The 12,595-nt window shown below is 35.1% G+C and overlaps 1 protein-coding gene across 1 annotated transcript in view; it reads right to left on the minus strand.

Annotated features, from left to right (window-relative positions):
• LOC147703314 (uncharacterized) overlaps positions 1-12,376 on the minus strand; it is a 66,077-nt gene extending 53,701 nt beyond the window's left edge. The window contains exons 1-2 of the mRNA XM_086929494.1: positions 12,272-12,376; positions 2,559-8,201 (exon numbers count right to left, since the gene is read on the minus strand). Of these exons, the coding sequence (XP_086785620.1) occupies positions 2,559-8,162 (5,604 nt within the window). The 5' untranslated portion in view covers positions 8,163-8,201; positions 12,272-12,376. The remainder of the gene's footprint in view (positions 1-2,558; positions 8,202-12,271) is intronic.
• Positions 12,377-12,595: the final 219 nt, after the last annotated feature.

Consider the following 12,595-nt stretch of genomic DNA (forward strand, 5'->3'; position numbering starts at 1 on the left):
AGGGTACATGTAAGTGAATAAGGGTAACACATGGGGAGTAATAGAGACAAACAAGAGAGAGAGTAAAAGAAGGACTGTCACAAAGGGACTAAGTGAACCAGTAAAAAAGGTAAGTGAAGGAGTGTGCATAGGCAGAAGTACTGAAAGAAATTGAATGTGGTCGGAAGTAAACATGGAACAAAAGAATAAGTGAGGGAAGCAAAGTAAGGAAATAGGGGTGCGGTAGGGTGACAGAAAAATAGTGAAAATAAAACAAAAGGTGATAACAAAAAAGATTTTGTAAACACACTTACCATATAATCAATGCAAACTTGTATCTATGAAAGATAAAAGAAAAAACACGTTATAATTTCTTAAAAATATATAATAAAATAGAAACAACAGTTCATGAGGTTTAAAAATCTACAAAAGTTTACTAAGAAATGATGCAATAGTGAAGGATACAAAAACAGAAAGAAAGTAATGTAGAAAGAGAAAAAAAAAGGAAAAAGAAATAGAAAGAGAACAAATTCCTAAAGGTAAATAAGATACTAAAAGAATGTAAGATATCAAATCAAAATCAGTAAAGATAAGAAAATAAAAGAAAAATGAGTGAAAAGGAGAGAAGTCTGATTGAGAAACTATAAATAAAAAAGAGGAATAGAAGATGATTGAGAGTGAGTGAAGTAAAGTAACAGAGTGAAGGGATGAAAGGAATGAAGTTAGTATAGAACGATGGATAAAACAGGAGTGAGAGAGTAAGTACACAGAAAGACAAAAGGAAGAACTAAGTGAACTACAGTACAATGGATGCGAAAGAAAAAAAAAGGAGAAAAAGAAAGAGAGGGTTAGGAAACTAAAGCAGTGGTACTGTGAGAATATGAAAAAGATAAAAAGTGGTGGAAGGAACAGAGGAAATGCAGACAGTTCCTATTAGATTAAGAAGTTGTGAATGAAGTGCACTAAAGAAACAGCGATGAAAAAAGAGTGTAAATTAGTAAAGAGAGGTAAATAAGGGTGAAAAAGAAAATGAGTATAAGACAATGTGAACACAATATAAATTACACAATGCAAACTACACAATAACTTCTACAATATGTTACATTATTTATTTTTGCTGTTCTCAGAATATATTGAATTTCACTTAAATTAGTGAGATCAAAGTCTTCATCATATAACAGCGGGAAAAAAAAAACACAATCTAAAAGATTGTGTTTAAAAAAACCCATTCAAACATACATCTCATATAAGTACACTAATCTTTGATTCACTTACTTTTCCGTGAGACCAAATTGCAGATAGTGAAGGTCCTTTTGGTGGAAAAAAGTCTGCTGTGCTCTATAACTTCCATTTCATCGACTTCCTATGAAAAAAGATCTAACAACATCATATGTTACACTTTCCTCACGGCCAATTTGTGTCAGATATATCAGTATTTTTTACTTTGAGATCCACTTAAAGTATCTACATGAGATTGCAGATAGTGAAGGTCCTTTTGGTGAAAAAAAGTCTGCTGTGCTCTATAACTTCGATTTCATCAACTTCTAACAACATCATATCTTACATTTTCCTCACGGCCAATTTGTGTCAGATATATCAGTATTTTTTACTTTGAGATCCACTTAAAGTATCTACATGAGATAAATAATTTCAAATATTAGATTAACTAACTAACTAACTAACTTTTATTAACTATTCCCGTCTTCAAAGGCCAATTCCCTTTACTAAAACTTTGGTTTTAAAAACACTAGATAAGAATTTGTAGAGTCATAAGGCAAACGTTGTTTATAAGTTAAATGAGAATCATTGCAGTAACTCCATCCATTTTCAGATTTTAAGTAGCATGTATAATGTCCTGAGGTGGTCGAAGATCCATCATGATAAATAATAGCTTCAGTTGTAAAGGTCCTTCCAGAAATTGATAACTGAGAAGCCACAAAATTTTTGATAGAAGTTGTCAATTTAGTTCCATCAGGTCTACATCGTTGGAAAACTAAAATAATATACTGCCCATACCTTTGTATAAATAATGTGGACAGCATTGTACAGTTACATTGGGTACACACCATATTATGATCTGCTGCTTTAACTAGATTTTTAAAAGACACTGATTTACAGTCTGGTAAAGTCAAATATATAAATCTTTCAGTGTCTATTGTAGTAGTACTTGATAAACTACAATTGTGGCAGTCATGCTGCCATTGATAAGAAAGACTGAAAAGATTATCTACATCTACACCTTCATCTTCCAAAACACCAAACATATACATTAAAAATTCCTGACAATCCTGCTGAATGTTCTGTGAAAATTTATCTTGACCAGAACACAAATCTAAAATATTTCGAATTTCTGTTACACTTTCTATTTGTGCTGTAACACTGCTACATTTCTGAAACACAGAATTCAATAAACCACACAATCTTTGATCCAGATTTTCAACAATCTGTTCTTGTAAACTTTTAAGAAAAAAAACAACATTAACCACTACATTAGCATAGCAGTTGACACCAGAACTGTTTTCAAACTGAAATCCAACAACATTTTCTCCACAATTCTTTTTCTTCCTGTTTTCAATTACAGTTTTCTCTACTTTTTGTCTTTTTGCAACTACCTCACTACAATTATCCTCATTTCTTCTTTTTCGGCCTACCACACGTTTTTCAAACAGAGGATATTGAGGCAAATGTGGAGCATACTCTCTTCTTAACCTATTGTATTCTTTAACACAATCTAGATCGGCAGAAATCTTTGTCTCATCACACGCAATCAAGTACAATCCTGATAAAGTTCTGACTCGAGATAATGCCACATATGCCATACCCTCTTTAAACACAGATCTTCCAATGTTCACCAATGCACTATCTACACTTAAACCTTGAGATTTATGAATTGTCACCGCATACGCCAAACAAACAGGAAACTGTTTTCGGCGAACATATAAGTCTTTTACAAGTAAAAATCTAGCAGAACAACGACTTATTTGTTGTACTTGTTCAATGCCATCAAATTTTATTTTTAAAAATTCAATTCCATCTCTATTTCTGTAATTCACAAAATCAACAACATAACCCATTGCTCCATTTACCAGACCGCTTTCAACATTTAAATTCCTTCTCAAAATGATACGACAATTTAAACACACATTCAGAGTCTTTTCAAAACCAGCTGTTTTTGAAATACTTTTCTCCAATGAATGCAATTTAGTTTTCAAATTTTCTGACAAAACAATTGTTGCACCCATATGCTCTATTTTATCTATTGCTTCCAGTTTCACAATCTCTTCATTTTCTAAGTCTAACATTTTTTGATTGAAGATGGAACATTCTTGCAGAGTTGGCATCAAACATATCCCAGATTTCTTCTCAGTCATTTTTTTAAAAATATTCTCTGGAAGAATGTTTTCATTTGCATACAAATTTGAAATTAATCGACTATGCAAAGCTTTTTTCCCTTTCTCAGTCATTTTTCCAATTCTTACATCTTGTAGAATATTTTTATAATCTTCATCCTTGGCCTGTCGCATATTTTGAAGCAGTTCAGCATATTTAAAATTTAGCCATATATTAACATTTCCAATGCTTCCAAGGGACTTCCTGGTATCTTCATGCGTGAGCATTTTAAACACTGGTTGTCCTTTTACTGGAGTCAACTGCAATAGATCTCCAAAAACAATAATGTGTTTTCCTCCAAATAACACATCATAGTCTGTTTTAAGAATTTCTTGCATTCTCAAATGCACAAAAGCAAGCATTAGATTTGAGACCATGCTTACTTCATCTATGATAAGAAGTTTCATTTTCTTCAAGACTCTTGAAACTTCAGAACACGCATCTCCAGATAGCTTGTTGTAATGCAATTTATTATCATGTTCAACTGGCAGCATCAATAAACGATGTAGAGTAATCCCTTTAATGTTATGTGCTGCCAGACCAGTTGGAGCAGTTACAACACAAGACAGTGGTGAATCAGTCCTTTTCTGCAGATAACTTGCAACGGCTTTAATTAGAAAACTTTTTCCTGTCCCCGCTTCTCCACTTACATACAGTCGGACAGGGTCAAATAATATACATGAGCACTCTTTTTTCTCATGTCTGAATCCATGTTCAATCTGCTCTGTGACTTCATCATATATCTTTTTCTGCTCAATGTTTAGTTGCGTTACCAAATCTTCTAAGTTAACTCCATCCTCTTGAGCTTGTTCCATAGCTCTTTCCACCTCATCCATGGCAGTGGCAGCTTCATTTTGGATAATTGGTCCTCCTAGTGGATCCTGGCTCAATGAAGTAGAACTCTGACTATCTTGAGAACTGTTTCTAGCTATCTCTTCAGCAATTGTGGTTTCTTGCTCCATTTCTTCATTCAACATTTGCAGATAATTTAGAAAAATAGGACATTCTATGGTATCCTTAGTTGCATTAAAAGAGTCTTCATAACAGAGAAAATCTCCAAGTAGTTCCTCTTCTGTACGCCATGGCTTAAAGAGTTGCAAAAGAGCTAAATAGTAAAATTCTCTTTTGTCTGGAACTTCACAACTCAATTTTCGATGATTAATCAAATGGCCTTTTTTCTGCTTCACTAGACATCCTTCATAGCCAATGAGTGCATATTTTCCATTATTGATATCTTCTGTGATGTTCCTCTTATAACTGTAGTTTTGAAGAACTTCATACAAACATGTGTTCTCAAGGTGAGTACTTCTATTTGGATAGTATGTATCCAACATATTTGTCTTCAAAATATCTGTACTGTTTGGTTCTTTTTCCGCCAAATATTCAATTTCTTGTACAGATTTCAAAACTCGGTTTCGTGTTGCAGCAAGACCAAGACTCACCCAAATGATTGTTCTTGATTTGGCATAGAGACTTGCTGATGATAACCGATCAGAACATTCATATGCTCCAATTTCTCGATGCGACAACATCTTCAGACTGAAACTGTATAATTTCTTGCTTAGACTCTTTTCATGTGAAATGTCCTCCCACATTTCCTTCAGTTCTGTCTTTTCTTTTTTGGTGATGTAAGATGTCACATATCGAGCCACAGCAATAGAGTTGTCAGCAACGAACTGAATATCCATGTTAGCATTCCACATGGACAAAATCACTGGGTTGTAATCGTTGATGTACTTAGATTCTTCATTTCTTTTCAAATTATATGTGTTTTTGGGAGATTTTCTCGTCACAGTATGTCGTAGAGATGACATCAAATTATTTACTCTTCCTTTAGAAATCACTGGTCGAGGAAATGCAAAACGACATTTCGTGTAGTACTTTTCCTTGTTTTTAAATTTTCGACGACAGTACTTTCCACAACGATGAGATTGAAAACGTAAAACTTGTTGCCTTAAATTGTTTTCTTCAGTAGATTTTGGAACAGCACATGTTGAATACTCTTCAATGAAACTCATCACTGTTTCATCTGAATCTGATCCAAATTTGGGTGCATCTTTAATCCACAACAACATATGTATATGAGGAGCACCTCTCGCTTGATATTCCTTCCTCCAAAAGAAATCCAAAACCTCTCCAAGGGGAGGATTTTTTTTGTTGGTAATAAAAGACATCATAGCTTCAAATCTATGATTAAAATATCTGCAAACATTCACTGGATCTAAAGAACACAGTTCTCCTGGTGTTTTCAATTCTATATTTGGTATGTTTTCATTTGCCTCTCGTAGAAATTGAAGTAAATCGTCCCAGGCATACTCAGCACAGCTAAGAGTGAGGAACCATGTAGGAGTTCCTAAGTTTCTTAGCATACATTTCAATTCTCCATGACGACGAAACCAATACTCGTTGGTTCCACGTTGACATGCCATGAGATTGATTAGCTGAGATTCCAAAATACTGTCTTGCAGATTAACTTTCTCCATAAAGTCCCTTGCACATACATTTTGCAAATGAGGTCCACTTTTTAATATATGATTAACTGCATAAGAAAGCCCAGACAAATCACTTTCAAACAGTAGATGAAATAAATATGGAATGCATTGACGAAACCTTGGATCTTCTGCATATAATCTTAGAGTCCGGTATTCAGCTGCAGGAATTTGAACTGGTCGATCATCATATCGTCCACCACAACCTGTTGGAAATAATTGTGGAAAACAACGAGCTTCCAAACTTTCTTCCCATACACTAATGGGACTTCCTTTTGCTGCCTTCATTTGAAACAAGTCAATTGCATTTCCCATTACTTCTTTGGAATGCAAAGGATGAACAGTATAATGTTCATATATTTCTTCAGTTCTAGACACATCAACTTTTTCAATTTGACCAACTGAAGAATCACTATCTTCTTCTGTAGCTGTTTCCTCTACTCCAACACTTACATGTTTGTAGTACTCATTGTTTTTAACTAAATACAACGTTGCCTTCTTGACTTTTTTAACATCCACTAAATCTTGCCAAATTTTCTTACTCTTTGTTGGAACCCCATTAACTAGAATAACTAAAGGATCTTCTTCTACTCTTTCTACACCAATTGTATTAATATTTTTCTTTACATCTAGAGGCAAATAAACAACTCTTCCCTTTAATCCTCTCAGTAAATCTGATGGAGGCAATTTCCCTGTCTTAGGCTCCATGCGAACAATAGCCTGAAAAGGATGGACACATTGAATCAAAATAGATTCATAAGTATTTAGATCCATCAATTCAGAAGGAATATCTATCAACTGAAGATTATTATAAACTGCTCTTGCAGGCATTCTATTTTCATTTAATTTTTTCAAACAATAAGTGCAAATACGCTGATCCAAACTCAAATCAAAAGAATTCTCCACCAACAAATAACTTACAAAATCCTCCCATTCACTATTATTTTCCAATTCACTTTTTGCATATAAATCAACTAACCTAGTCTGAATTTTATAATGAGTCCGTCGACAACACACACAAGTTACATTAGGCCTCTCACTTGATTTCACCTTAAACTTGATAATTTCCTCATCAAACTTTTCAATACTTGAAATTTGTCCATTATCTTCTGCATTACCATCCATTACTATATCTATTTCTACACTGTCCTCTTTGTTCCCAAAATAACAAAACTCAATTTCTTCACAAATAGTCTTCACATCCACTTCAGATCCATGCAAAAGAGCACTATTTAACTGTTTAAGCTTAAGTGCAGGACTTTTTGCATAATACAACTTCCTCACTAATTTCCTTACGTTATTATGATGCACTGCTAACATCCTAAAATGATGAAAAACACTCCGACAAACTTTTCTAGAAAGACATGCTAGTGAATGCCCTTGCAAACCTGTGCTTTCTCTCACTCTGCAAGGATCTAACTCTTGCAGGATCTTCATTTTTTGTTTGAGACTTTTTTTACTATATGTACGTAAGAAATTTCGAAGCAAATCAATTGATTCCTGTCGCACACTACAAATACTACTGCATTTCCATGTGTACACTGGACCCTTAGTACGTCTCCCTAAAACTTCATCAGCTAAGACCTCTTCTGCATCTCTAGATACAAGTTTCTCTTTTTCCATCACACAACTATCTTTCACCTCATATGCACGACCACTGGTGTCAACTGCATGCACCAAATCATTTTCCTGAAAGTAACTCTCCTCATTAAAAAAAGGCTCAGAACTTGAACTATGCATCCATTCACCAGAAAATACTTCACAAAAATTACTCCGATTAATAATTCTTTTCCATCTACTGTTCGATTTGAAAACATCCATTGCCTTATTAAGTATCCTAATTCTATTGATTATTAAAATAAATAATTTTTTCTTAACTTCAAAAGCCTGATCAACAATCTTTTCTACACTTTTCTTTTTCTTGTAAAAAGCAGCTTTTAGTTTACTTTTCTTTTCATTTTTTAGCAAATTTAAAACTACCCTATTGCGAAACATTCGCCTACGAATGTCCCTAAAAACATTTACCCTTCTATTGCTAACCATTCTCTTCTCTCCTGGTCCAATGGAAACATTTTTTGTGGGCTTCTCTTTCCTTTTTAGATTTGTTGACTTTTTCTGTATATTCACATTAGCAATTTCATTTTTTTTCCTACGACATATGTTGCGAAGAAAAGACTTAATTGGCTTACCAGAAGCTTTTCTGGTGTTTTTTGAAGTAGTTGTTGAAGAGGATTCCATAAACTCTGTTGTTGATGTTCTCCTTTTCCGTATGGTATTTTTGATATTTCTTTGCCTTGAAGGCATTTTTGCTTCCTTTTCAGAAGTTGATTTGAATCTGTTGTTCTGTTAAAAAAACACATGAAAGACCACTATTAGCAAACAACAAAGTAATGTTAAAAAGCAAACAATATAAACAATAAATTGCAACATATTTAAGTTTATACAATAGCAACACATGGCTTTATTTTTAAAGGCCTTGCGCCACCAGTGCGTCACTTATTACCCATGTTTAAAGTCAAGCATCAGCTGCACATGGCATTCATAAATAAGGGCCAAATGCAAATACCAATCAATTGCACCCAAAAATCGATTTTTCAATAACATGTAAGAAACACTGCGCAAAACCTAAGTACAACCACTCAATATCATCAAACAAAGTCAGGGTCTGATTTATAAAGGCCTTGCGCCACCAGTGCGTCACTTATTACCCATGTTTAAAGTTTTGCATCGGCTGCACATGGCAATCATAAATAAGGGCCAAATACATATACCAATCAATTGCACCCAAAAATCGATTTTTGAATAACATGTAAGAAACACTGTGCAGAACCTATGTACAACCAATCAATATCATCAAACAAAGTCAGGGCCTTATTTATGAAAGCCTTGCGCCACCAGTGTGTCACTTATTACCCATGTTTAAAGTCATGCATCAGTTGCACATGGCAATCATAAATAAGGGCCAAATACATATACCAATCAATTGCACCCAAAAATCGATTTTTCAATAACATGTAAGAAACACGGCGCAGAACCTATGTACAACCAATCAATATCATCAAACAAAGTCAGGGCCTTATTTATGAAAGCCTTGCGCCACCAGTGCGTCACTTATTACCCATGTTTAAAGTCATGCATCAGCTGCACATGGCAATCATAAATAAGGGCCAAATACATATACCAATCAATTGCACCCAAAAATCGATTTTTCAATAACATGTAAGAAACACGGCGCAGAACCTAAGTACAACCACTCAATATCATCAAACAAAGTCAGGGCCTTATTTATGAAAGCCTTGCGCCACCAGTGGGTCACTTATTACCCATGTTTAAAATCATGCATCAGTTGCACATGGCAATCATAAATAAGGGCCAAATACATATACCAATCAATTGCACCCAAAAATCGATTTTTCAATAACATGTAAGAAACACGGCGCTGAACCTAAGTACAACCACTCAATATCATCAAACAAAGTCAGGGCCTTATTTATGAAAGCCTTGCGCCACCAGTGCGTCACTTATTACCCATGTTTAAAGTCATGCATCAGTTGCACATGGCAATCATAAATTAGGGCAAAATACATATACCAATCAATTGCACCCAAAAATCGATTTTTCAATAACATGTAAGAAACACGGCGCAGAACCTAAGTACAACCAATCAATATCATCAAACAAAGTCAGGGCCTTATTTATGAAAGCCTTGCGCCACCAGTGCGTCACTTATTACCCATGTTTAAAATCATGCATCAGTTTCACATGGCAATCATAAATAAGGGCCAAATACATATACCAATCAATTGCACCCAAAAATCGATTTTTGAATAACATGTAAGGAACACTGCACAGAACCTAAGTACAACCACTCAATATCATCAAACAAAGTCAGGCCTTATTTATGAAAGCCTTGCGCCACCAGTGCGTCACTTATTACCCATGTTTAAAGTCATGCATCAGCTGCACATGGCAATCATAAATAAGGGCCAAATACATATACCAATCAATTGCACCCAAAAATCGATTTTTGAATAACATGTAAGAAACACTGTGCAGAACCTATGTACAACCAATCAATATCATCAAACAAAGTCAGAGCCTTATTTATGAAAGCCTTGCGCCACCAGTGCGTCACTTATTACCCATGTTTAAAGTCATGCATCAGCTGCACATGGCAATCATAAATAAGGGCCAAATACATATACCAATCAATTGCACCCAAAAATCGATTTTTGAATAACATGTAAGGAACACTGCACAGAACCTAAGTACAACCACTCAATATCATCAAACAAAGTCAGGCCTTATTTATGAAAGCCTTGCGCCACCAGTGCGTCACTTATTACCCATGTTTAAAGTCATGCATCAGTTGCACATGGCAATCATAAATAAGGGCCAAATACATATACCAATCAATTGCACCCAAAAATCGATTTTTGAATAACATGTAAGGAACACTGCACAGAACCTAAGTACAACCACTCAATATCATCAAACAAAGTCAGGCCTTATTTATGAAAGCCTTGCGCCACCAGTGCGTCACGTATTACCCATGTTTAAAGTCATGCATCAGCTGCACATGGCAATCATAAATTAGGGCAAAATACATATACCAATCAATTGCACCCAAAAATCGATTTTTGAATAACATGTAAGGAACACTGCACAGAACCTAAGTACAACCACTCAATATCATCAAACAAAGTCAGGCCTTATTTATGAAAGCCTTGCGCCACCAGTGCGTCACTTATTACCCATGTTTAAAGTCATGCATCAGTTGCACATGGCAATCATAAATAAGGGCCAAATACATATACCAATCAATTGCACCCAAAAATCGATTTTTGAATAACATGTAAGAAACACTGCGCAAAACCTAAGTACAACCACTCAATATCATCAAACAAAGTCAGGGCCTTATTTATGAAAGCCTTGCGCCACCAGTGCGTCACTTATTACCCATGTTTAAAATCATGCATCAGTTTCACATGGCAATCATAAATAAGGGCCAAATACATATACCAATCAATTGCACCCAAAAATCGATTTTTGAATAACATGTAAGGAACACTGCACAGAACCTAAGTACAACCACTCAATATCATCAAACAAAGTCAGGCCTTATTTATGAAAGCCTTGCGCCACCAGTGCGTCACTTATTACCCATGTTTAAAGTCATGCATCAGTTGCACATGGCAATCATAAATAAGGGCCAAATACATATACCAATCAATTGCACCCAAAAATCGATTTTTGAATAACATGTAAGGAACACTGCACAGAACCTATGTACAACCAATCAATATCATCAAACAAAGTCAGAGCCTTATTTATGAAAGCCTTGCGCCACCAGTGCGTCACTTATTACCCATGTTTAAAGTCATGCATCAGCTGCACATGGCAATCATAAATAAGGGCCAAATACATATACCAATCAATTGCACCCAAAAATCGATTTTTGAATAACATGTAAGGAACACTGCACAGAACCTAAGTACAACCACTCAATATCATCAAACAAAGTCAGGCCTTATTTATGAAAGCCTTGCGCCACCAGTGCGTCACTTATTACCCATGTTTAAAGTCATGCATCAGTTGCACATGGCAATCATAAATTAGGGCAAAATACATATACTAATCAATTGCACCCAAAAATCGATTTTTCAATAACATGTAAGAAACACGGCGCAGAACCTAAGTACAACCAATCAATATCATCAAACAAAGTCAGGGCCTTATTTATGAAAGCCTTGCGCCACCAGTGCGTCACTTATTACCCATGTTTAAAATCATGCATCAGTTTCACATGGCAATCATAAATAAGGGCCAAATACATATACCAATCAATTGCACCCAAAAATCGATTTTTGAATAACATGTAAGGAACACTGCACAGAACCTAAGTACAACCACTCAATATCATCAAACAAAGTCAGGGCCTTATTTATGAAAGCCTTGCGCCACCAGTGCGTCACTTATTACCCATGTTTAAAGTCATGCATCAGCTGCACATGGCATTCATAAATAAGGGCCAAATACATATACCAATCAATTGCACCCAAAAATCGATTTTTCAATAACATGTAAGAAACACTGCACAGAACCTAACTACAACCACTCAATATCATCAAACAAAGTCAGGGCCTCATTTATAAAAGCCTGGCGCCACCAGTGCATCACTTATTACCCATGTTTAAAGTCATGCATCAACTGCACATGGCAATCATAAAAAAGGCCAAATAAAAATACCATTCATTTGCACCCAAAATCGATTTTTAAATAACATGTAAAAAACACTGCGCAGGACTTATATACTAACATACAATTTCACTTCTAAAACATAACTATCTGCTTCCAAATATTCTCCATAGAGAAAATAAATCTCTATCTAAATTAAATGAATCATTACTTACCTTTAGAAATGCTTTTGGAGATTGAAAACAGTGTCAGACACACACACCAATTTTTCTTTAGCAGAGGAGAAGGTGTGCTCTCAATACACTGAAACCAAGACTGGCATAGAAAATCTCTATCTTTGTACACATATGCCTTAATTCAACCAATGAAAACTCTTCCCTCACTATTTTCAAACCAACACCCATCCCCCTCTCAAACCTTTCTATCTGTTACCATAGCAACTCCCTCCTAACTGAACTCTAAGGTTCAAAAGTTTATCTTACAATGTTGCAAATTAACTCAGCAAGGATGTTTGACCTGTCAATACAGCAGCCTATACA

The sequence above is a fragment of the Lissotriton vulgaris genome, chromosome 7 (genome assembly GCF_964263255.1).
Source record: "Lissotriton vulgaris chromosome 7, aLisVul1.2, whole genome shotgun sequence".
In the NCBI taxonomy this organism is placed as follows: Eukaryota; Metazoa; Chordata; class Amphibia; order Caudata; family Salamandridae; genus Lissotriton; species Lissotriton vulgaris.